The following is a 27,842-nucleotide window of genomic DNA, read 5'->3' on the forward strand; positions in this document are numbered from 1 at the left end:
AAGTATATATATATAGATTTATTTTTTGAGTGTATATATACTGTATATGTGTGTGTGTGTGTGTTTGGTGTGTGTGTGTGTGTGTGTGTGTGTGTGTGTGTGTGTGTGTGTGTGTGTGTGTGTGTGTGTGTGTGTGTGTGTGTGTGTGTGTGTGTGTGTGTGTGTGTGTGTGTGTGTGTGTGTGTGTGTGTGTGTGTTTACATATACACACATTCTTGTACTATCTTTAAGAAAATTCATTGACAATCTCTAGCAAAGATAGTTACAAAGATACACACACATGTTGGGTTTAATGGGGACATTCCATAGACATACAGTTGTAATCGAAATTATTCAACCCCCATTGCAAATCAGGTTTATTGGCAAAATTTACAGATTTTCTGCTGTTTGCAATTAACAAATCAAACAAAACTAATTGAAATAGCTCAACACAACAAATGTTTCAAATGGTTTGCCCAAATTCTACTGAAAATGCAACTTTTAATGACTTCTGACAAAATTATTCAACCCCTTCATGGCAGTAGTAGAACACCCTTTTGCTGTTATGACCTGCTGCACACGAGATGTAGAACCAAACACCAGCTTCTGGCAGTGTTTCTGTGGAAACTTATCCCATTCCTTATGAGCAACAGCCTCTAGTTCAGTAATATTGTTGGGTATGCGTGCGTGCTGCAACCAACCTTTTGCCAATAAACCTGATTTGCAATAGGGGTTGAATAATTTCGATTACAACTGTAGGCCTAATGATTTTTGTATTGTACAAACTTTATATTCGATCTCCTAACCCTAATCCTACTCTTAAACCTACCCATCACAGAAAACTTTCTGCATTTTTACATTTTCAAAAAACACTTACTATGATATACCCTAGTGAAAAATAAATATACCAAAATGTATTTGAAATACATTTATTTTATGCTAAGTATACTACAAATACATTTTCATATTTATGTACTTAATGTAAATACCCAGTAATTGTACTTATGGTATACTAAATTGGTTTAAAGTCTGCTAAATTGGAACAACTAATTTGGTAATTAATGTACTTTAGTTATCCAAAAATAGTGCTGAAGTTCAACTAAGGATATACTTTAGTATATTTGGAAAGTGGAACTATTGCAAGTATACTTCAGGTACACTTTAAATATCTTACATTTAAAGACTGATATTATACAGAGATCATACTATCCTTACTAATAATTATATTAAAACACATTTTAAAGGGACTATGTGTAGTTTTTTAGGTATTTTATTATCTAAAAATCAATATTTTTATTCATAAATATGTCCTCAATGGTGTACAAATACCTCTGCCAATTATCTGACTTATCCTCGTAAACAAATAATTTATTATCTTTATATACATGTGACGGGTAGGTCCACGGAGGCTTCCATGCCGTTCCGCCATCTTGAAAAACTATAATAGCAGAGAGGGTCAAAAAGCACTAGCCCAACGCGTTTCCAGAACGCGTTTTCGTTCAGAGCCAGCGTCACGTGACTGAAAGCAGCAGAAACTGTAGATGCAACACGCATTTGAAAAAGCGAGGCGCTGGAGAGCACAATTCGCTTGAATGCAAAATACAATTTCACCGCTAGATGGGAGAAATTCCTACACAATGTCGCTTTAAGGCTTAATATTAAAGGTCCCCTGACATGAAATTTTCACTTTCTGAGTTTTTTAACATTAATATTAGTTCCCCTAGCCTGTATTTGGTCCCCTCGTGTCTAGAAATTTCAGTCGGTGTAAACCGAGTTTTGGCTATCTTTCTCTGCCTGTGAGAAAATAAGATCTCAGACGGGCTGATCTTGAATCTCCCCTATATGACGTCATATAGGGGAAAGGTTACCTCCCCCCTCTCTGCTTTGCCCGCCCAAAGAATTTGACCCGCCCATGAGAAAACGAGCTAGGAAGTACGAACGCGCGCGCGCGGTCTTAGTTTATCCTCGAGAGATCATGGCGTGTGACCGATCGAAGCACACAAGTTGAATAGAGAGATATAATGGCTTGCAAAACGAGCGAAGCATGGCAGTTGATCAGTGTTCGGATGTACAAATGAACACAAAAGTATTTTTTAGTTCCTTCATCCGAGCCTCTGAAGAAACAATGGGTTCATTTTATTTTCTCTGGAAATGCGCCGATACAACTTCCCAAAGTTTTGGATGGTCCAAACATTTCACCGACGACTGTTTCCTCAATTTGGGCCAATACAGAGCTGGCCTCGATGAACGTCTGAAAATAAATCGATCGAGCTACCAAGCAACAATTCAAGTTCAAGTTCAGAAAGGTAATCTTTCTCTCAAAATCGTTCAATACTGTTAGTGCATCAGTAAGTCAAGCCAGTGACTAAAATATCACCTTCCATCGTTTCTTTTAGTAGGATAAAAATAATCTTATTTAAATTGTGAACAAATTATTTACAGAAATCGATCAAAGAACAATTTTTCACACAGCGCTAGTTTATCTGGACAACTCGTTATGAAATCAATGACGCACGTGACTGCACAAGTTACGAAGCTCTTACTGTATGTACATCATCGTGTTTGCATTGGTGAAAGCATTAGAGAGAGTGCAGAAACTGCGTTGCAATGATAAGATCTTCAGTCTCGCGATCTACAGACTGTCATCTGCTTGCTCAATGCTCATCACAGCAACATTTTATGTGATGGGAATAGATCTAAATACTTTAAAATTTTCTCACGATTCGTTAATCTCGATAGCTGTATTAGTAAAAACGTATAATAGCAGTAGTAAAGGTATTCGAGAGAATTTCACATGTAATACGTAGCTATTTCATATGCACGGATGTCAGCCAATCACAGCAGTGGCCGCGTTTACACTGAATCCCACAGCAGACAAGCCCCTTCAAACAGAGTGTTCAAATCGGAGGCTAAAATCAGGCTAGGAAAAATGGCTTTTATTTCTAAATTATGACTATTTTTGATCTAAAAAACATACTAATATTATAAGGGCAACCCAGGAAACTGTCATGAAACTGCACATGGAACATGGACAGAGGTGATCCAAACGCAGGCTTTATTAAGAGGAGAATCCAGAGACAGGTACAAGGAAACAGGCAGGGGTCAAAACCAGGTAAGCAGTCCAAACAAACATCAAATCCGTGCAGGGATAAGGCAAACGGGAAACCGGGAACAGGCAGATAATCAAGGAACCGAAACACTAAAATACAAGGAAACTGGAACAAGGCTAGGTAATGCAGTCAGACACATACAAACACTTACAATACTGAGCCCTGAACAAAGGGAAAACTCCGGCTTAAATCAGGGACGCTCAATCTAAAACAGGTGCAACAAATAAACCATAATCAGTCCAGGGTGAAACATAATGGAAACAATAAACTAGGAAGGAGTGCCCTCCAGAGGCTCAAGCGGGCACTCCAGCCGCAGATCGTCACATAACCCCCCCTCTAAGGAGCGGCTTCCAGACGCTCCTAAGAGCTCCGGAGGGAGGTCGACGGGGGATGGGATGGAGGGCCAGGCCCGTGGAGAGGCAGGGGGCCAGGCCCATGGAGAGACCTGGGGCCTGGAGACCAGAGCAGGGCAAGAGACCACGGGGAGGCACGCTCCCCAAGTAGCCAGGGCGGAGCATGCTTGGCAGGAAGACAGGCTGGAGCATAAGTGACATGAGAACAGGACAGAGTACACATAACACAGGACCAGGGCAGAGAACACTTAACAGGGGACCAAGACGTGGGGAGCACAGGGCTGGACAGGACCAGTGACATGGTAAGCTCAGGCGAAGGTGGTTGTGCAAAGGTCCATGTAGGCACCACCTCCATGACCCTCTCAGGTGTAGGTGGTAGTGCAAGGGTCCACGTAGATGCCACCTCCATGGCCCTCTTAGGGTACCTATTGCCCCCCCCAAAAAAGTTCATGGGGAAATTGAAAGCTAAAGCCTCCGGGCTGGAAACCGCTACTGGAAAAGGCTCCCGAAGCTTGAGAGGCGCAGGTAAGGCGAGGCGCAGAGGCGGGGCCGGCAGGGCCAGGCGCAGAGGCGGGGCCGGCAGGGCGAGGAGTCTGGGAACACCCACCGGAGCCTGGCGAACCAAACGAGTCCTCCTCCTCCTGCGACGGCGAGTCACTGGGCTTGATACACTGACTTGACTGGATTCACTCATTTGGCTCGACTCATTTGATTCACTCGACTTGGTACTAGATTCACTTGACTCGGCGGGACTTGACTCACTTGACTCGGCGGCACTTGACTCACTTGACTCGGCGGCACTTGACTCACTTGACTCGGCGGCACTTGACTCACTTGACTCGGCGGCACTTGACTCACTTGACTCGGCGGCACTTGACTCACTTGACTCGGCGGCACTTGACTCACTTGACTCGGCGGCACTTGACTCACTTGACTCGGCGGCACTTGACTCACTTGACTCGGCGGCACTTGACTCACTTGACTCGGCGGCACTTGACTCACTTGACTCGGCGGCACTTGACTCACTTGACTCGGCGGCACTTGACTCACTTGACTCGGCGGGACTTGACTCACTTGAATCGGCGGCACTTGACTCACTTGATTCGGCGGCACTTGACTCACTTGATTCGGCGGTACTTGACTCGGCAGTTGACTCACTTGACTCGGCACTTGACTCACTTGACTCGGCACTTGACTCACTTGACTGGGCACTTGACTCACTTGACTCGGCACTTGACTCACTTGACTCGGCACTTGACTCACTTGACTCGGCACTTGACTCACTTGACTCGGCACTTGACTCACTTGACTCACTTGATTCAGCTGGCACGCGCTCAGACTCAGTAGAAAACTCTTGAGGCAGGAATATAACGGAGCTTACGTGAAGTGTTAGAACGTCGGGATTCACATGTTGCGTGGATACGGCGGACCCTTTACGAAGCGCTGGTTCAACTGGGCTTTCATGTAGCGCAAACTCGGCGGAGCACGTGTGATGCGCTGGTTCACCGGGAGACAATTGATGCGTGGATTCAGTGGGTACCTTGTAAAGTGGCGAATCGTCGGGTCCTTTGTGAAGCAAAAGTTTCAAAAAATCCACAGTAAAAGCCGAACCGCTCATGGAAAGGGCCAGGTCAATATATTGGGTTAGAGTCCAGCTTGAACACGGAAATAGTATAGCAGAGCCGAGCGGTTCAGACAGTCCTCCCCGAAAGAGCATCATCAAACAGAAATCATTCAAGTAGGACTGACGAGAGAGCTTCAAAAAATCTGTCACAAAAACCTTGAGAGGACGTTCTCCTTGACGGAGGCTTACGATCTGCGCTGTGGGATCCATATCGAGGTCCGTGTTCCTCTCAGCCGCTGGATCAGTTGTGTCTCAGTATTCTGTCATGAAACTGCACATGGAACATGGACAGAGGTGATCCAAACGCAGGCTTTATTAAGAGGAGAATCCAGAGACAGGTACAAGGAAACAGGCAGGGGTCAAAACCAGGTAAGCAGTCCAAACAAACATCAAATCCGTGCAGGGATAAGGCAAACGGGAAACCGGGAACAGGCAGATAATCAAGGAACCGAAACACTAAAATACAAGGAAACTGGAACAAGGCTAGGTAATGCAGTCAGACACATACAAACACTTACAATACTGAGCCCTGAACAAAGGGAAAACTCCGGCTTAAATCAGGGACGCTCAATCTAAAACAGGTGCAACAAATAAACCATAATCAGTCCAGGGTGAAACATAATGGAAACAATAAACTAGGAAGGAGTGCCCTCCAGAGGCTCAAGCGGGCACTCCAGCTGCAGATCGTCACAGAAACATTATAAAATAATAAAATAACCCCATGTCCGGGGACCTTTAAGAAATGTGCATTGTGCAATAAAGAACTACTCAAAGTAAAGTTTAATTATAATTAGTCAGTAAGTCTCAAGTGATACGTCAGTAAATATGTTAATGATTTGTAGTATACTTAGTATGAAATAAATATATTTTAAATTAATTTTGGTATAGGTATAGGGTGTACATATACACCCTTGTATATATATATATATATATATATATATATATATATAAACTGAATAATATTATAAACGCCATTTTTCTTTCCCATTTTTCATGAGTTGAACTCATGAAGACTTTTTCTATGTACACAAAAGGCCTATTTCTCTCAAATATTGTTCACAAATCTGTCTAAATCTGTGTTAGTGAGCACTTCTCCTTTGCCGAGATAATTCATCCACCTCACAGGTGTGGCATATCAAGAAGCTGATTAGACAGAATGATTATTGCACAGGTGTGCCTTAGGCTGGCCACAATAAAAGGCCTCTCTAAACTGTGCAGTTTTATCACACAGCACAATGCCACAGATGTTTTGAGGGCGTGTGCAATTGGCATGCTGACTTCAGGAATGTCCAGGATCGTCTGAGACCAGCCACCCAGACAGCTGGTGCAACAATTGGTTTTTATAACCAAAGAATTTCTGCTCAAACTGTCAGAAACCATCTCAGGGAAGCTTATCTACATGCTCGTCATCCTCATCGGGGTCTCGACCTGACTACAGTTCGTTGTCGTAACCGACTTGAGTGGGCAAATGCTCACATTCAATGGCATCTGGCACTTTGGAGAGGTGTTCTCTTCACGGATGAATCCAGGTTTTCACTGTACAGGGCAGATGGCAGATAGCGTGTATGGCGTCGTGTGAGTGAGCGGTTTGCTGATGTCAATGTTGTGGATCGAGTGGGCCATGGTGGCGGTCGGGTTATGGCATGGGCTGGCGTATGTAATGGACAACGAACACAGGTGCATTTTATTGATGGCATTTTGAATGCACAGAGATACCGTAACGAGATCCTGAGGCCCATTGTTGTGCCATTCATCCACGACCATCACCTCATGTTGCAGCATGATAAGGCACGGCCCCATGTTGCAAGGATCTGTACACAATTCCTGGAAACTACAAACATTCCAGTTCTTGCATGGCCAGCTTACTCACCGGACATGTCACCCTTTGAACATGTTTGGGATGCTCTGGATCGGCATATAGGACAGCATGTTCCAGGTCCTGCCAATATCCAGCAACTTCGCACAGCCATTGAAGAGGAGTGGACCTACATTCCACAGGCCACAATCAACAACCTGATCAACTCAGGTTGCACTGCGTGAGGCAAATTGGTGGTCACACCAGATACTGACTGGTTTTCGATATACATATACTCAGTTCAAAAAATGTATTTTTATTTAGTATGTATATACTCTAGTCTCCCGAGATTATTTTTATCCTCTACTATTCTTCAAATAAATGCCCTCAAAAACAAATACATGCAATTTAAGTGATCATATAAATAACACACATGAAAGACTGTAACTGACATCCCTACAAGCACTGTGCCCAGAAAGGTCTAACAGATCACATGACATGTAAACACATTCCATTTTGTGTAATTAAAGCACATTTATTTTGGAAAAGCAATAATCACAGGATCCCTTCATCATGGTATTTCCTTGTTCAAAGTCATTTTTCCACCAGTAAATAATTCATACCCCAGCTCTTCAAAGCGGTGCAGAAAATGTGACCTAAATAAAAAAAAATCTCAAAGACGAAAAAAAAAAAAATCCAATACTAGAACAAGGCTGAAAATGTATGACACTGGATCTTTCATCCATGTCTACTGCACTTACATTTTAATAATACATTATCTAAATAAAGTCAGACAATCATCAGTGGCCTCGAGGAAAAGGCTTGAAAACCATTGCTTCCATATGAAATGCTTTTTGATTTGACATCGAATGTGGTACATCCTTCTGCTGTTTTACAGAGCACAGGCGGCCATGTAATCATCACAATAACCAGTCATGTATATAATACTCATTTGTGTGATAGCAATGTCTGTAGTTTAGGGTAAACGCTGTCGTATTGAGAACAGAGCGCAGGGCGGCACAGCAGGGAGGCTGCTAATGTGGCTAATGAGTGTAAACTGGACACACTGCTCTCAGACTGAGTGCAAACTCAGAGAGATATCACTGCTGGGAGCGCCTGCAGATACAGTGCAGCTCACATATGTAAAGTGCACAAGCACTTTCTCGTTGCTGTCTATTCTGATTCTTTGTACTATTGCCACAGTGAAACCTTCAAATGAAGGCATTAGCAACCCATGTTAATTACATAATGTTATGCCTCCATGACAGGACCAAAATATGGACTTGGACTCAGACTTGTGGCTTGATTTTCATCATCTTGGTCATTGTGCAGGAACCAGTGCTATTTTAGCATTCTTTATGTACTTATACAAAATGTATTAATATTTTTAATTTAAATTTTATTTTAATATTTTCAGTTTTCATTCTATTTTTTGTTTAAGTTTTAGTAATTTTGTTATGTGCTTTAGTCACTCTAACTTTTATTTCTATTAAGCTTTATTTTTATTATTAGTTTTATTTAAACTTATTTTATGTCAGTTAGTTGACAAGACAAGGTTTTAGTTAACAATAACAACATTGCCAAGACCATATTTTCATGGTGTTCTTGGCTCTCGAGTCCAAGATCATAGTCATAAGCCCATTTCACACACAGCCTTTACTGGTAAATTACCAGTAAGAGATCATGTGTGAACAGGAACTTTTCAAAAACACCGGTAAATTGGTTTTGGCAATTTACCAGTAAGGGAAGTTGTAACATTACCAGTAAATTACCAGTAATGTACTCTGTGTGAATTTGGAATGAAGATTTCTGGTTTGCTCACGTATGAAATCAGAACTCGCTGATGTAAGAAGTCTGGTTTGGGCCATTTATAAAGTTCTGATGGAGATGACGTGATTACTCAGCGCTGTTTACAGTAAGATTTTTAATAGTTTTTTTTTCTATGTAGATAAGTGCAAGATGATCATCTTTCACCGTTGCGCCATGTCTCGCAGCTTTTTTTCCCATTCATCAGCGCTGCGGCTCTGCAGTTGAATACTATTATGCATGACTCGTGTTTTTAAGAGCAAAAACGCGTTCTGTTTGATCATCCCCTTATGCCTTTCACTCAGACGTCAAAAAAAGTAGTCAAATTGAACAGATAGTGAAACTAAAGCATTTCTCCTCATGCGGGCGGATGAAGACAAACGGCGCGGCGTTTAAAAATCACTTCCGATGATTGACATCATAGAATTTACCGGTATTTTGGAGCTGATGTGTGAATGGTCTCTTACCGGTAAAAAGACTGAATGCTTGTGTCAACAGTAATTTACCGGGATTGCTGTGTTAACTGAGCTATAGTCTCAAGAGCATGTGGACTCAGTCTTGACTTAGATTTGACCCTCTTTGGGTCTCGGTCTTAATTTGGACTTGATCCTCTTCTGGTTTTGTTCCTGATCCTGACTCGATTGAATCGGTCACGACTACAACACTGGAAACGAGATGTTTAAAGAAAAACAAATACAGGGCAGCAATTTTGAGACTATTACACAGTCCAGATTCAAACCTGATTTAAACTAAATTCTCAATTTTACCACAGTGCAAAGCGCCTGGAACACGTACGCTAAACACTAGTCTACGACGCTTCCTACTCAGGTATGAGACAAACAATGACTACCCTAAATATATTCTGTACCTTCCATTGACCTGTTCTACAGTCCTGTTTTTAGTAGTGAGCGACAAATTACTAGTTAGACAACAGCAAGTTATGTTAACAACAGTCTTTAAGCCATTAGGCCGATTCATTTAACATGAAGAAATAACAAAACATAAATAACATAGAAAATAAGCAAAGGCGCTCGTCAGAGCAGTACATCGGCTCTAAAGGAAATCTTGTTGTGTTTGTGAGCGAGAGATGTGTGTAGTGCAAAAGTGCACACTAATTGGCTTTCCTCAGCATATCTCTTCTATCCCTGTTATCTGAATCCTTGAACAGCCTGAGAGAAGCTCCAACCCAGTAAAATCATACTTAGACTAATGGTCTGGTCACATTTCTGTGAAATTTTCCAGGCAAAAAAAGCTGTAGTGTTATGATAAATGAAGCACAGCTCACACAACTTGACCAACTTGAACCTGTCGACCAACTGTAAAAGTACATAAAGAGGAAGTGACATAATTTGAGTTTGAGGAGCCAAGAGTTGGCAAGTTTTACTATCATTTAATATTCATAACTTGATGTTTTTCCATGCTTGACAAGATTCAAGCACAACATATCCACTTGTACAATAAAAATGAAGTGGACTTGGCTCAACTTGACACATGTTGATTAGTAAAATTAACTGTTTTAGGTAGTTTTGGTTGCCACGCTAACAGACTCAGTCCTTCATTTAGTTCATGCTTGTCAAATGGCCTCGAACACCATTGCAAACAGCCCAACCTGTGATTTTTTTTATTTTACTGCAACTTGGAGGCCATGAAAAATGAATAGTGAACAAGAAAGGGTTTGACGTTAGCTGAGCAGCACACAGCACCAGCACATGTTTTATTTAGGAGTTTACTATGGCACTCTGAGGAATTGCAGCAAAACTAGCTTTACTTTTCCAAAAGAATAAAACAGTGATGGTGCAAAAGAAAGGGAGAGAGAGAGAGAGAGGGCAGGAACTATCTCTTGTTCTGAGCTTATCAGCCGACTGAGAACAGAACAACTGATGCTGTACAGTGTTCAATATGAATTGCCGGGTTGTTCATAATTCTTCAGCGCTACATTTGATCACATTCAGCCTCTCATTTCATATTGCTCAGTGTTGCATCAAGGCTGCTTGTGATTAAAGAATTACAAAGCTGTTGTCTTTATAGTATATCCACACTAAGTGAACACAGAGATGTCAAACATATTTTTCTCTCATACCCAGCAGAGGCCGTTTTTAAGACCTTCATTTAGCTTTAGTTCAACAGAAAAATTGACATCTGTGATGGTAGTTGCTCTAAATTATAAGAGAAGCCATTATTTCTCAAAAACAGGGAAGCGGGCTCAAACACATTATGCTTTGAAAGGTTTATGGTGCTATAAAAACCCTTTCTGGCCCACATGATCTATAATGCGCATATAGCTTGTGGATAATGAAATATTCACTACTAACAGCTAATTGATCGACAAAGCCAGTCCACTTTCGGAGCAGACCACTTCCAAGACTGGTTGGCAAAGATCTTTAATTGTATGCCATATTCTCCATTCATTAAATAATGAAGAGTGGCATGCACAACATCTATGTTTCTTCAACCTTGGGCAGTTTTCTCAAGCCGTTATTATTTCATTTTGCTACTTTTCCCATGCATGTATTTTTATAGATTTTTTATTGTTTTTACCCATGGTCCAGACCCACACTTTCAATTTTAAACTGTAAATTATAATGAAATGGTTTGTAATAATTTAATAATTATGGCATTATATAGTTTTTAAGAAAAAAAAATAATTTCTAATTACATAATATCAGCAGAGGGAATGCTATTGTAATGAAAATCATTTTTAGAAAAAGTGACAAAATGTCAGAAATCTCCACTGTAAGTGCACTGTTGGATATTGTTAGTAGACAAATTAATTAAATTAAACATGCCTTTTTAAAGTCCACAGGGCCAAAAAAAAAAAACTTCTATGTAGAAGTAAGATTAAGACTTGAAAGTAAACGCCAATGCTATGACTGGGTAACAGTTTTTTTCATATTAAAATAATTTTCCATGTCACTGGCATTACACGTGTGGAATTGTTTTGAAAACTTCCGATGATGAAAAATATGTTGTTACGTAGATGAAAAATGCAATGCAAAGATGGTGTTTTTCCACAACTTGGCACTTCAAAACATCTTGTGATCCTCAGAGGAATCTCTTTTTTTTTGTAGCTGGAGTAATCCAGTGTTTGTGTGTCTGTCTCCTACATGACATGGGCAAATTGGTGGGCGGGGCTAAAGAGGCAGTGATGTAGATTGTAGAAGTATGCATTGATCTTCTACAGAGGCAGTCTTTCGTCGCACTATGACATAATAATGTGACAAAATCCAAAACGTACTCGGTTACTAACGTAACCTCGGTTCTCTCTAGAGAGGGAACGAATACTGCGTAATATCTTAAGCTATGGGGAAAACCTCTTTTCCACGAGATATTGAAGCCAAAAATTATCCTTAATTTTGAATTAATGTAAAACGCTGTGCGGCAGCATGCAGACATAGGCAAGACGGCTCGCGCGCCTATTGGCTGCCCTGCGGCAACAGCAGCAGCCTATCGAGAGAGGCCCTGCGTGACGTGATACCCAATGGGGGGCTTCTCGCCCATTTCGTCACATCCCGCCAGAATAGGCGTGGCCTTGGCCTATAAATATGCTCGACAGGCTGATACAAACTGGTTTTCATCACTGAAGTGAACCAGCGCTGTTGTATGCACGGCAAGATACGCAGTACTCGTTCCCTCTCTAGAGAGAACCGAGCTTACGTTAGTAACCGAGTACGTTCTCTTACGAGAGTATCTCTCGTAGTGCGTAATATCTTACGCTATGGGGAACACAATGCAACACGCCGTTCGTACTGGGATCTGTCACCAAAGTCCCAAGGGCAGTAGTCCGGGGCTCATATAGTGCATAATCACCGTAGACTCACAGAGAGTCGGAGAAGAGAGGCTACAAGCATCATTCCCTATGAAATAGTATCCCACAGGAGCTAGTTATGTTAACAGTGTTTCACGCAGACAGAGTGAACGTGTTCAGCCTGAACTGGGGTATAAGTACAGGTTATTCAACACACATGGAGCTGTTCTATCGATCAGTGAGCGATGCACAAGCAAAACTCAGCATTCTGCGCCGTTGCAGCGGGGCAGATAGTAATGAATTCTAGACTGACAGCAGCTTGGCCTGTAAGGGGGGAACCTCTAGGTTATAAAACCTTATAAATGTAGAGGGCGAGGCCCAGCCTGCCGCCATACAGATATCTTGCAAGGAAATCCCGCTAGACCACGCCCACGACGAGGCCACGCCCCTCGTGGAGTGCGCTCTGACACCCAAAGGACACTGCAGGCCCTTAGAAGTGTAAGCCAGCGCTATGGCATCGACTATCCATCTAGATAGGCTCTGTTTTAATGCTGCCAGTCCCTTGGAGCGTCCGCCAAACAAAACGGAGAGCTGCTCAGTCTGTCTGAAGACAGACGAGCGGGACACATAAGCTCTCAGTGCCCTGACAGGGCAGAGGAGACTCGCATCATCTTCCTCATCATGAACCGGGAGGGCGCACAGGGAAATAACCTGGGCCCTGAGCGGTGTGTTGAGGGATTTGGGCACGTACCCATGCATTGGTTTGAGTATGACTTTTGAGTCATTAGGCCCAAACTCCGAGCATGACGCGCTTACTGAAAACGCTTGCAAGTCCCCTATGCGCTTCACGGAAGCGAGAGCCATAAGGAATACCGTTTTGAGAGACAGATGTTTCATGTCTGACAAATGGATTGGCTCGAATGGGGCACCTTTTATGGCTTCAAAAACCGTAGAAAGGTCCCACACAAGGACTGAGGGGGGTCTGGGAGGATTCAGCCTCCGAGTTCCCCCTGAGTAATCGCACGAACAGGTCGTTTTTCCCCAGTGACTGGCCAGATGTCGGTTTTGCAAACGCCGCTATGGGCGCCACGTATACTTTGAGCGTGGATGGGGTTCTGCCCTTATCCAGCAGCTCCTGAAGGAAGGAGAGCACTTCTGTAACCCCGCAGTCTGCGGGTGAAAAAGCCCTGAGCTTGACACCAGGCAGAGAACACTGACCACTTTGAGGAATAGAGACGTCTAGTAGACGAGGCTCTAGCCTGCGTGATTGTGTTTAACACTCCCTCTGGGAGGTTAGCAGGTACCCGTTGATGGCCCATGCATGTAGGGACCATAAATCCGGGTGAGGATGCCAAATCGAGCCCTTTGCCTGAGAGAGGAGGTCTCTCCTCACCTGTATCGGCCACGGGGCAGTGCTGGTCAGCCGCAATCGGACTGGGAACCAATTCTGGTTCGTCCAGAGCGGAGCCACGAGCAGCAATGGGCATCCGTTTTCCCTGATTCGTTCCAGCACTTGACGCAGGAGCGAGATGGGGGGAAAAGCATAGAGGGGGCAGCGGGGCCATACGTGGGCCAGCGTATCCCTGCTCTTGGAGAAAAAGTTCAGACAGTGAGTGTTTTCTTGGGACGCGTACAAGTCCACCTGCGCTCTTCTGAATGTCTCCCACAGCAGTTGGATCGTCTGCGGGTGCGGCGACCATTCCCCTGCTGGGACATTGTTTCTGGACAGACAGTCTGGTCCCAGATTCAGGCGACCAGGCACATGCACTGCTTTCAGTGAAAGCAGGTTGTGCTGAGCCCAGACCAGGAGGCGTTCCGTCAGCCTGTAAAGGTTTCGGGACCTGACGCCACCCTGGCGATTTATGTATGCCACCACTGACATATTGTCTGACCGGACTAAGACGTGGCGGCCTTTTATCTGGGGACAAACGCGCCATAGCGCGTTGTCGACTGCCAGCATTTCCAAACAGTTTATGTGCAGGAGCTTTTCCCGTTCTGACCACTGGCCAAAGAACGGTCTGCCCTCGAGTAGCGCTCCCCATCCCGAGGTGGAGGCGTCCGTGGACACCACCGACACACTCGAGGGAGTCCCCAGACTCAAGCCTGACTGACACCAGTCGGCTATTTTCCAAGGTTCCAGAGCCGAAACGCATTTTATGTCGACCCTGAGGCGAAACAGACCAGAGGTCGATGCCCGGGGTGGAACTCGCGCTTTCAGCCATAACTGCAGTGGGCGTATGCGAAGCAGGCCCAGCTGAAGTACCGAAGATGCCGAGGCCATGAGGCCCAGCAGTTTCTGAAACCTTTTGAGCGGGACTATAGAGCCGCGGCGAAAGGATTACGCGGCGCGCTGAATGTCCAGTTCGCTCTCCGGCGACAGACGTGCTGTCATAGACAGCGATTCCCGCACTGTTCCCAGAAAAGAGATTTTCTGGCTGGGAAACAGCAAACTCTTCGCCCAATTGACTGTGAGACCAAGATTCTCGAGATGCTCGAGTAATGTGGTTCTGTGTTCTATGAGCTCTGAATGTGATCAAGCTAGAATCAGCCAATCGTCCAAGTAGTTCAAAACTCGCATGCCCCGAAGTCTCAGGGGTGCGAGGGCCGCGTCCATGCACTTCGTAAATGTACGGGGTGCTAGGGATAGGCCGAACGGTAGGACTCTGTATTGATATGCCTGGCCCTCGAAGGCGAATTTCAAGAATCGCCTGTGACGTGACGCTATTTGTTTTTGAAAAAAGGCGTCTTTCAGATCTATTGACATAAACCAGTGTCCCTGGCGCACTTGCGCGAGGATTTTCCTGGTTGTCAGCATTCTGAACTGGCGCTTCATAAGCACTCTGTTCAGCTGTCGCAGATCTAGTATGGGTCTGAGACCCCCGTCTTTTTTCGGTACCACAAAATATCTGCTCTATAGCCCCCCTTCGCTCTGAGCCTGAGATAAAGGTTCTATGGCCCCTTTGCTCAGCAGTTTCGCTATTTCGGCTCGAAGTAGATGATATACTTCATTGTTTACTGTGGTTTCGACTTGCGCCGAGTAACGGCGGGGATGTCGAGCGAACTGTAGCTAATAGCCTCTTTTTATGGTGTTCAACACCCATTCTGATACCCCGGGAAGCTTTGCCCACGCCTCTGCGTGAATATCTAGAGGTAGAATGAAATCCGGGCTCGGGCCGTGGCATAGCGGCGGCCGCAGAGCTTCGGTGTGCTGAGACATAAACACTGTGTTTACATTGTGCAAGGCGGGAGGCGCGCCGATCACGGCAGGCAGCCTGGTCGCGCTCGAATTCTCTATAACAGATTGTGGAAAGAGAGCGAGCAGGACAAACCCCATGGGGTTGAGCGTTTCTGTGAGGGAATGTGGGCGCGGGACAGCGGGCACACTCACTGCACAGAAAACACCGTCGGCTTGTGCTGACTGAATTTGTGTCGGTTTCGTTTTTACAGAAACCGAGGGACAAGTATCGTGTAGTGTTTGTGGGCACTGTGCCGGGGGCACATTCACAATTTTTTTTTTTTTTACAATCGACATGGGTCGATTTTATTTGTGCTAGCCCTGAACTGTGGCGGGCTGTGTCTGTGTGTGGGAATGGGCACTGTGACGTGGGCATTCTTACAACACTCATAACACCATCGGCCGTGGTCGGAATACCAGAAAATACACTCTTTTTTGGGATTTATCTGGGTCGTCGTAAAAATGGCGTTTGTGTACAGGCAAGCGGGCTGTGGTACCGGCTTGTTTACTGCGAAATACACTGGAACAGTCACATTGTTTGGAATTGAACGAGCGAGAAGTTTCGGTGGAGTCTGGCCGCGGTGAGACTTAAACACCGTGGGTCTTAGCTGACTGTATGTGTGTTGGTTTCGTTTTACAGAAACCGTGGTACATGCAGTGTGTAGTGTTTGTGGGCACTGGGTTGTGGGCGCATTCACTACATTTAATGCACAATTGACATGAGTCGACCTCATTTGTGCGAGCCCTGCACTGTGGCGGGCTGTGTTTGTGTGTAGAAATGAACACTGGGCTGTGGGCATTTTTATTACACTCATAACACCATCGGCTGTGGCCGGAATACCAGAAAATACACTGCTTATATGATTTTTCTGGGTCGCCGTGGAAATGGCATTTGTGTGCAGGGAAGCGGGCCATGGTACCGGCTTGTTTACAGCAAAATACAGTGGAACAGTCATATTTTCTGGAACTGAACGAGCGAAAGTTCGGTGGAAGTCTGGCCGCGGCGAGACTTTTTTTTTTTTTTATCTGCTGCGAGAGCTGGGATCGAACACGGGTCTCTCGTGCAGATAAGAGAGCGTCATCACAGTTTTGTGTGTGTGTTGGGCGTTTGTTTGCAGGCGTGCGTGTTATACAACAGGCTCATTGCTGCAATATTGACATTTTCAGCCGCTCAGACTACGAGGAGCTGAGAAATGTTTGAGAAATGGAGATTGGTCCGACCTCGGCGGGACAAAAACACACTCTTTCCTCATTTCGCCGGTGACGCGTGCCCACGGGTTGAGAGCGTCATCACAGTTTTGTGTGTTTCGGCATTTGTTTGCAGGCGTGCGTGTTATACAACAGGCTCATTGCCGCAATATTGACATTTTCAGCTGCTCAGATTACGAGGAGCTGAGAAATGTTTGAGAAATGGAGATTGGTTCGGCCTCGGCGGGACCAAAACACACTCTTTCCTCATTTCGCCGGTGACGCATGTCCACGGGGGGAGGGGTAGCTTTCTTGTAACGTAAAGAAAGCTAGCCGCGCCGCGGTTTTGATGCTGACGATTCCCTGACGACTCGCGGGTAGAGGGAGGGAGGTCCACAGAGCTCGCCCAATCCTCACTGTCCGATGCCAGGATAGAGCAGCTGGCCTTCTCTACAGATGCAGCTATCTCGTCGTCATTAACAGCGGAAGCGGCGGCGCGCGGAGGCTGTTGTCCGTCAGCGAGCGACTCGAGCGACTCGAGTGAAGCTGGCGGTCGAACCGGCGAGCTTTCACGGGCTGGAGAAGGCTCGGGGGCCCGCTGAGTACAGCGCTTTTACGGCACGGCACTACAGTGGGCGGAAGAGCAGGCTCTGAGAAGGATGCCAGGCGAGTCCTGAGAGTCACCATGGGCATCAGCTCGTAATGAGGGCATTCGCCGTTAGCGAGCGCGAGAGCCGTGTTATCCTCACCCAGGCAGGATGCGCAGATGACGGTCCCCGTCGCTGAGTGTGGCTCGGCACGAGCCGCAGGATCTTTGCATCTTTACAAAAAGCCAGAGCTCTTTTAGGAGAGAGAGAGATATACAGTGAGAGTGTGAGTCGCAGCGGCGAACACACACTCTTAGCAGTGAAAGGATATAGACGCCGGAAAGCGTTGCAGGTACGGCGGCGAGGTGAAGGCCAGCGGCTTCAGGCTCGAAGGCTCGTCCCGCAGAAGGCTTTCTGTCAACGGTGCGGCTCCTCACTCCGGATCCAGCGATGCAGTAGTGCTTCGCTGAAGAGATGAAAATCAGTTTGTATCAGCCTGTCGAGCGTATTTATAGGCCAAGGCCACGCGTATTCTGGCGGGACGTGACGAAATGGGCGCGAAGCGCCCCCATTGGGTATCACGTCACGCAGGGCCTCTCTCGATAGGCTGCTGCTGTTGCCGCAGGGCAGCCAATAGGCACGCGAGCCGTCTTGCCTATGTCTGCATGCTGCCGCACAGCATTTTACATTAATTCAAAATTAAGGATAATTTTTGGCTTCAATATCTCGTGGAAAAGAGGTTTTCCCCATAGCGTAAGATATTACGCAGTAAGAGAGATACGAGTCGTTTTCTGAGCTTGGTTTCAATTAAAGCTGTTTTTGGACCAATTAAAGCTGTTTTTGGTTTTGAGTTTTGAAACCTACAGGATATTTTAATAGTACAATAACCTCTTACTGTATATGTGAAAAGATCAAGGAAAATTTGATTTCTCAAATCATGACCCCTTTAAATAGCAACAAAATTATCACGTATGGAACCATAAATTAAATTTCTGAACAGCAAAATTACTCCTTTCTCAAAATTCCCCAGGCTCCTTTCTTAGAGATTTTTTTACCTGCCAGTATTTTCCTTTCCTAGTTTCCGTTTCCTCCTCTCACACGTTTCGATTAGACCTCTATGAACAGAGCGGGCAGAGAGAGTGTGAACCTCTCACTAATACTGTACCATTCTGGGGCATCATGGGACATGAGTCACAATCAGGATGTGTAAGAGTTGCTCGTGGATCAGTTGTTACATAAATCTGAGGGCAGATGGTACCCACAAACCGATCACGGCAACACCCACAGCGAAATGTGAGAGGTGTGTATATGTGCGTGTGCACAATTTGAATTCCTCATTGCTGAGAGCAGGAATTTCACTGGTTCAACACTGAGCCGGCATCATGTTTGACATGGACTAATGATTATTGCCTGCATTGTTTCAAGTTAAATTAATTAAGGTTGGAGCAGCTGAATTATTTAGGTTATTCAACAATCTGCCGGCTTCTTTTATTTCCTGCTCCCAGCAAATGCAAAAAGGCAGGTGACATTTTTGTAAATATTCTTCAGAGAGAGAATCTAAATGCTCAATGACACATTGTCTGTCTGGCCTGCCAGTTTGTTTTAATATTTAAAAAAAGCTGTCATTTGTGCATATTCCCAGACTAAACAAATGAAAACAAACAAACCAAAAAGGTTTTAGGTAAGGATGAGCAATAGCTCTCATTTTCTTTTTGATCCAATACCAAGTTCTATCAAGGCCAATATCTCCTCAAGCAATGCTTCAATTAAATTATTTTTTGTTGTTGTTGTTTCTGAACATAAAAGAGGTAATTATGGCCATTTAATTACATTTGAAAACCATTATTCTTTTTTAAAATATAATAAGTATAATTAATTATTAGACTTTTTGTTTACGGTTATATTCAAAAATTTAGGGTCGGCAAGATTTTTTAAAATTTGGAAGTCTCTTCCGTTCACCAAGGCTGCATTTATTTGATCAAAAATACAGTAGAAACAGTAATATTATGAAATATTAATACAATTTAAAATAACTGTTTTCTATTTGAATATATTTTCAAATGAAATTCATTCCTGTGATGCATAGCTGAAGTTTTTCAGCATCATTACTCCAGATCCTTCAGAAATAAAGACATTTATAATGTAACAGAAGATTTCTAATATATGCAGTTCTTTTGAACTTTTGAAAAATGTAACAGTTTCCACAAAAAATGTAGGCAATTTATTGTCCTTTAGATCAACTTCATTCATCCTTGCTGAATAAAAGTATTAATTTCTCTCAAAAATAAAAATCTCACTGACCCCAAACTTTTTGAAACTTTTGTTTATAATTTAAAAATAATCACAGAAGAAATACCATTTAAGAACTTTTAACTTCAATTATTTATAACAAATAAGTGATTATCATAAATATAATATAATAATATATTATAAATATATATATATATATATATATATATATATATATATATATATATATATAAATATAATAGTATATATAATGTAATAAAAACAAATAATATAATAATAAAATATGAATAATATAAATAATATTTATTATTTGCATATTTCATAATATGCTCTGTCGAGTCTTGTTCGTGACTGCTTGTGTCTTTGAGCATTTCTGCTTGTGTTCAGATGAGCGGAAAGAGAAACAACTCCTGTCCTCTGCAGATATCTGCTAACACATTTCATCCCTTTTTCACTTCAAAGTTTATGATACACATTCAATTTCATGCTACATAAATTAAACACCACTACTTTAAAAGGCCGATTTTCCAATGTGAGGATCAATCCTCTCAATACAGCATCCACCCAGCCTTAGTTGTGGGCCTTACATTAACTTTGTGTGCCAACCTCTCTCTGTCAGTCTAGGAAGCGGCCATATGTAAACAGCTTTGGGAGTTGGCTGTTCTTCTCACTCCTGTAGTTGACGTCAAAGAGGAAGATGGCGTCTGCTGAAGCACGTCGACAGCAGTCTGGTTCTGGCACATGCTCGGCTGGGAGCAGATGAGAGGCTGACAGGCTCAAAGACATACTGCTTGGATCTCAACAATACCAAGAATAATGCAAGAGCAAGAGGAAACGCCCATGTAAGCATCTCTAAATCATAGAAACACTGTCTATTTTTACTTCTCTTGGCCTAATTTTGAGGCTGTGATGGCACAGATTTTCATCAACGTAAGCATGACGAATGTATCAGCCTAGCAAATCAAGCAAGTGCTACTGACAGACATTAACTTCATTATTTTACTTCACTTTTTGCTTTGGTATTTTATAGGGGAGTGGAGAGAACAAGAATTTATGAGGAGAACAGCCGGGAATAGGATCAGCTAGATTCAAACTTGCAAATTAGCATCACAGTTAAACATGTGAGATCAGTATGCTAACCACTTATAACTAAATAATGACACTTTTGACAGCAGCACCTCCATGTTGTCTTTACCAAAGTATCCCCTGAGAAACATACTCAATCAACAAAATGGCTGCCCCAATACAAACAATGAAAAATGAAAAGAAGGCCTACCTCAAGTAGTTTTGACACTGTTGAAAAGCATAATGCAAGAAACAGTTTTTACTAATCCTTGATGGCCTAATTATTTTATTTTTATCGAATCAAGACTTTATTTGAGATTTTTGACTTTATTAGAGATTTTATTGCACATAGGTTGCCCTGAGTTCTCAGTTATACGTCAATTGAGTATCAACTCAAATGTCTCAAATTTCAGATCTCTTAGGAAAAATAAAAATGACACAAAAAGGAAATTGTTTACACACAGAAAGAGAACAAATATATGAAGTTTAATGAGAAATGTTTCAAATGGAAATCTATTCAAAAACTTTCCCCTTGTGAAAAAGGAGTACATGTTAGCATACTTTAAAAAAAAGTACTTATTATGAAAATAATGTACTTTTAAGGATATGTTTGTAATGTTTCTGGACACCTAATAGCATGTAGATTTACAATTAAAAATATATTATATTTGAAATTTAGAAATGTAATAAGTTGACCTTAAGAGTTCTCTTTTTTGACCCACTTATAGGACTTAAGTATTTTTTCTCAGTCGCTTTGGTGCTTTTCTCAGATCAGAAATGAAATTCTCAAAACTACTTGTTCAACCTCACATCATCTAGTCACTTGTGCAAATCATAAAATCTGTTTCTTATTCTTTTGAACAAGTTGAGATTGCTTTGGTACATTCATGCAATTGATTATGTACAATTGTCTGCGGTTTCCTACATTATCAGTTGCTAATGCCATGTTGCTCAAAATGTATTAAAAAAGTTCTCTGTGCAATAGTCTTACCCCTCAAAACATCTAGTCATTAGTTCATCGTATAAGTCATTAAATGCAAAATGGTTGATCTAGTTGTCATAAACTGTCAAGCATATTTTCTACACATTTCTATTAGACTTTTTGTAAATGTGCAAATGAATTTATGAATCGTGCAGGTGAATCTTGACTTTCACTAATGAAGAGAATGTAGATCAAACAATGAGAAACCAGTTCTCTGAAATAGCTCAAAGTTGCATCTCATGAACCTTCAATTGGCAAGCATATATACAGTCCTGCATGCAAAAGCAAAGTTCTGCCTAAGGGGTCTTTGTTTGCCTTTCTAATGTTGTATTTTCGCCTTTGTGCCCCTATTTCTTTTTCTTTTCTATATCACAACAATATTGTAATATTTTTTGTTTTTTTTGTCAGACCACTAGTAAAAGTGTAACTGCGAATCCTCTCTTTCAATCAATAACTCACGTACAATAGTGTGTAAATTTGTACTTTTGAAATGAATATATGGCATACAGAAGAAGTGCAGCTTTGTACATTTCAATACAGTAACTGTCATCCAAACTGTTGCCATAGTTTACATCACTAACAGTGTTTTATTGGCAACAGCATTTTGACTATCTTGTTTGTGAACAATGACACAAGGACTTTTGATGGCACTGATATGTTCATTGACATAAATACTTACTTTTGAGAGATGAACTAAAGATTTTGAGTAAGTTACAGGCTTTTGCAGGTAATCCAATGTGTGGTGCTGTTTGTACGAATTGTTTTGGGAATGCACATATTTCTTTGCAAATATTAAGGATGATTTGAGAAATGCACCAAAGCGACTCAGAAAAACTCTAAAGTGTACCGCCAATCATTTATAGTTCACTAAAACATGTATGTCATGTATTTAAATATATTTGTAATTACACACTTGTAATGGTGAAGTTGCAATTTAGTACATTCAACACACTTACCTGTAAGTATACTTTTAAACCTTTGACTCTAAAGTACATTTTAAATGAATATGTTTTACTAATTCTTTGTCATTGTTATTTATTTATTAAAGGTACTTACTTTGATGCGTTGAGTAACATACTAACTACAGTACATGTGAAGTACTTAATTATAATATTAGTGTTATTTAATATTACATTTTAAGTTAATATTTTAAGAAGCATACTCATGAAAGTGTACTCTCTTTAAGTACATTTAAATGGCCTTTTTTATTCATATATTATCTGCAAATACAGTATTTTTAAACATACTTCTAAGATTCGAAGTACACTACAAGTGCATATTCAATACAATTAAGCACACTACTTTTTCAAAAGGATTTACTTTGAGCACAGATTGAGACATGTTGCCATCCAAGATGTGAATGCTAGCAATCAAAGTCACATGGGAAAGTCACTTTTTTTTTTTACGTGTAGCTAGGAATTTATTCAATAAATATTTCATTATTGTTTGCCAAATAAAAATGTATTCATCCTCAAGTTTTTTTATGTGCATTTATGTGCATAGAAATGTTATGAGCATGGAATCCCTGTTAGTGTTGCTATCTCTTTTGAAATTTCAGCAGAAGCCTCCTTTCGCTCTTTATTTGAGATGAAGCATCTGAGACATTAACCAGATCTAATTTGTGATTGTTCTTTCCTGCAGGTATGCTCATTTCTATATCAAGGGAGGTTTGCAGTTACTTATGCAACTAAATGTCTAATTGCACCTTGGCATTGCATATCAATGCATGCAATATGCTTAATCTCATCTATTCACTTTTATTATGATGTTGTGAGCATTGTTATCTTCATCAGAGATAGAATAGGGACTACTTTAACAGTATAATAACTTCACAAACAGCACCTGTGAGTCCAGCCTTTAAAAAGGCCTCCCTATTATTCATTAGTAGAAAATGGCATTCTCTCTTGTTTATCGTTTTCCCTGCTATATGGAAGATGCATATCGCACGAGGGCACGATATCATCCGAGCGCTTAGGGAGAAAGGAATGCCTCAGCTCAAAATAATCATTCTCCCACAGTCTGGGTGACATTCAATTTGATTCAAAGCACTCGAGTCAAAGCACATAGATGTTAATATCTCTGCACATTGCAAGCACTGATGTAACCCACTTCATAACAGAGGAGCCATTCAGAACCACTGAATACCAAGTGATGATTCGAGAAGCACAAAGAAAGCTCAGCACTATTTAATTACACAGTACGCAGGAGAGGAATGCCTGTAGAAACTGACATCCTAACAGATTTCAATGGCTCTTGAGGTCAAAAGTTTACTCTAGGGCTGTTTGCATGTTGGCACATCTCTGGAGGTTCAAACACGTGCGTAAAATTTTACTGGTGAAAACACAACCGTGTTCGCTGCCACTCTAGTTTTTGGCTCTCATGCTTTCATTAAATATAATTACACAATCCATCAACCAGCCACCATTTCCCATTCTCAATAAACACATTGCTTAAATGAAAAATAAAGGTACAGAATCTAAGCTTTAAAGATGAAAGATGTGGTTTTTGATAATCTGAAGAATAGGTCTCCTCAATGTTCATTTAGTCTCTTTCGCTCTTATGAAACGGATCAGCAGGTGTGACCACAAAAAAAAAAAAAAATCTCCAGCCATCAGCGTTCTGGCACCACTCTGCTGTTCTCCATCCCGCCTCATAATACCACAGTGCGCCAAGAGGAGGGGCGCGGAAAAGGAAGTGCTGCTAAGAGAGTAATGAGTTGCACCTAGCGCTTATTGCCTGGTCACTGCTGCCATAAAACTGCTTCTCTTCACCACTGAAGAGAGTCCGGCATTGAATACATTATGTGACCCCAGACCCCTGGACCTGCTGTCCCGTTTTCATCTTTGCCCTTTGGAATTTCATTACACCATACATTAGGCTCCCTCACTTCCCTTTGGTAGTTTTATTTTGTCAAATAAAAGTCTTTCTGAGGCGTGTCACCGCTAATCCCATTGTGGATGTGTTCGCTTTCCATCACACTGACTAATTAGAGATCTATTAATCTGGGGTTAATGGGAGATTAGGAATTCTGTAAGATTATCCTCAGGAAGGCAAGACCAGTCTAAGATCACAAATACATTAATTAGAGAAATGGCAATGTTTATTTTCCATTTTATGATATTTCTATTCACTGTGCAAAAATCATACCTTTTAATTGAACAACCTTATCTACCCCTAAAATGCATATTAGTGCATCAGAGTTGTACCCTTTAAGGTATTGAACTTTTCAGGGGTACATAAGATAAAAAGTTGTCCCTTTATGGGTACTGCCCTAGTGACAAAATCTGAGCCCCTTAAATGAACAATTTTTGCACAAATATAAATTCTATTTTATTACACTAATGGATTCACATGAACATTTAAGTGGTCATATCACAAGTAATCAATCTTTCCTTAATCTTTTGAGATAAAAGAGTTAGAACACTAGGAAACATAACTCCAAACTTCACCTCCTGAGAAGAATCTAACCTGCACAAAAAACTCATTCAGAACTTCTGAAATTTTCTGGCATCAAATCCGTCCACATTTAAGCGCCAACCGCACCTGGTCGGTATTTAGAGATCTGGTGAACATGATCTCACCAAATGAAACATGTTTCTGGATCAACATCTTTGTTCATCCTTGAACAACATTCCAATCAACCAATCAGATTTTAGAGACAATTTACAGTTTTTGTCAAGTTTAGGCTTACAATCAGGGTTTAGTGTTTTTACATTAATGTTATTCATATATCATTTAACCTCTGGTTTTAGGGATAAGTTATGGGTTGGGTTAGGTTTAGGGGTAGGGATAGGGTTAGGACTAAATTTCCGGACAGGAATGTTGATCCTGGAACATGTCTTACTTGGCAAAATCAAGGTGACCCAGAGATCTGGTATGTCCGGTCACGGTGAGGTAACACTAAGTGGCTGGTTAACATGGCCCAAAAAACTGCCTGTTTAATTCTAAGAGAGGGTGAAAAATGGTCATAATATACAGTATATATATATATATATAAATATATATAAATATATATATATATATATATATACATGCATACATACATACATACATACAACACAAGAATAATGACATCCTCTCTTTTAAATCACGTATTAAATCAATTCTCAGCTCTTTTAGGTGTTTGTGCCCTTTTTTCCAACTTGGAGCGATGTACGTTATCGCAAATTTCTGTTCCTCTCATGGAAATCGGCCGCTTTTGTGGAACAGTTGTGGAAATTTGCCAGGTTCTCTTGGTGAAATGTCAGCTGGCTTAGAGGCCGACCACACATATGCCAACACAAAAGTGAAAGCGTTTGAGCCCGGAGGAGATTCCTCAGTGGAATTCTTTTATAGTCCTCCAAGCCTAACATCAGAGAGATTTTAACTACATTACTTCCTCGAGCCATGTGTGCCGGCGGCTACCTGAGTGTACTACTTTTGTCGGTGATGTGCTAATACACAGATTAGAGATATCACTGGATATTGCAAACAAGAGGGGGAGATAGCCTTAGTAACCGAACGCTGACTTCCTGTTAAAATCACAGAATTTACACACTAAACACCCCTGCGGGCCTGCTCAAGACAGAAGTCTCTGGGAAGTTTACTAATTTTTTCCAGTTTTTATCAGCACTGGATTACGTTTCTGGCCTGGCTTTGCCAACCTTTTGATTTAAGATACTGTAGTAGCATTTATTTAATTCACAGAGAAAAATCATTAGTGCAAATATATGGCACGCATTCTTCAAGTATGTAAACTCTCTCAGGGTAGCACACGAAACATGGCATTTTGAAGGAAAAAGAGAAATGATATGCAAATGAATAATCACATTGCCGATTTTATGAAGCAGATCTTGGCTGTTGCACAAACCTGCACGAGGTTCCACCCCTCCAACGATTCAGCAATGATTGAAGTCACTGATGGACACACTCCTCCAAAGATCATCAAATGTTTCGGACCGTAGCAGATTGCATCAAAGAAGGCCCGCAATCCCTTTGCATTGTCGCACTGAAGAAAGAAAAAGGGAGGGGAAAAGGAAAATTAACTCAGTTTATAAATATACTGTACATAGAATAGTGAAGTCAATTGTAGTGACATAAGCAGGTGTAACTGCTCTCAATTCATTCATTTTAAAAGCAGGTTTCAATCTTGAGAGCTTTTTCCTAATATATCTTCCTCATGTACAACCATATTGCATAATCAAAAATGCATGTTTCTTTCATAATATGGTGTAATGGAAGAATGTAAATGGAGGAAAGAAAACATGGACCTCGAATTTCTGAATGTGAAAACATGGTCTGATGTACAGGAGAGCCCTACTGCTGCGGCACTATGCGCCTATTTCATATCACTATGGCAACGCTCTTGGCTCTGTAGACGAGCTGAAGGAAAGAAAAGATGTAGCAGGGCTATTGATTGTGATGTGAGCCCCTAACTGTTTTATTTGATTTTCTGATGTTGGTAATGATATTTCTGTCCCTAGTAAATACTTCCGAAGGTCAATTAACAGCAGTCAGCTTGATCTGACTCAATCCTGGTCATAACCAGAAATGTCTCAACACTACACACAGTGACCCAGTCAAGAATTTCCTCTTGCCTTTTGACCTTGCTTGCTAAAGCGCCTTCTTGTCTTGTTTTAACCAATTTAAGAACATATTTCGGTTTTAAGATTCAGGCCCGGTTTCACAGATAGGGCTTAGATTAAGCCAGGATTAGTCCTTAGTTCAATTAGGACATTTAAGTACTTAGAAAAAAAAAACATTACTGGTATAAATCTTGAGACAACAACAGCAGTCACATATTTTAAGATATGTCCGTGCAATTAGCTTTCCGTTAAAACAGCTCAAACATGCATTTTAGTCCGGGACTAGGCTTAAACCTTGTCTGTGAAGCCAGGGGCTAATGTATTTTTATAGTGTGTAAATGAGTAAGCTTTGATATTTTGATAAATACTACAATCGTGCTTCACAGGAAAAATAATACAAGTTTGGAGCAACATAAAATGTGTAAATGCTGACTGGATTTTTAGTTGAAAACAAATGTGTTGAAAATGCATCTCGATTGGACTGGCCAAATTCAGAGACTTCAGACAAACACTGTTTTTTTTACCTAAAATAATTGTGCAGCTTAATTTACTGTTAAAA

The 27,842-nt window shown here is 41.8% G+C and overlaps 1 protein-coding gene across 1 annotated transcript in view; it reads right to left on the bottom strand.

Moving 5' to 3' along the window:
• Positions 1 to 27,842, bottom strand: part of gabbr2 (gamma-aminobutyric acid (GABA) B receptor, 2) — a 241,708-nt gene that overhangs the window by 153,392 nt on the left and 60,474 nt on the right. Inside the window, exon 2 of the mRNA XM_077196192.1 lies at positions 26,569 to 26,706. Within this exon, the coding sequence (XP_077052307.1) occupies positions 26,569 to 26,706 (138 nt within the window). The remainder of the gene's footprint in view (positions 1 to 26,568; positions 26,707 to 27,842) is intronic.

Source organism: Siphateles boraxobius, unplaced genomic scaffold, assembly GCF_051911475.1.
Source record: "Siphateles boraxobius isolate OS27281-9 unplaced genomic scaffold, OSU_SipBor_1 35, whole genome shotgun sequence".
Lineage (NCBI taxonomy): Eukaryota > Metazoa > Chordata > Actinopteri > Cypriniformes > Leuciscidae > Siphateles > Siphateles boraxobius.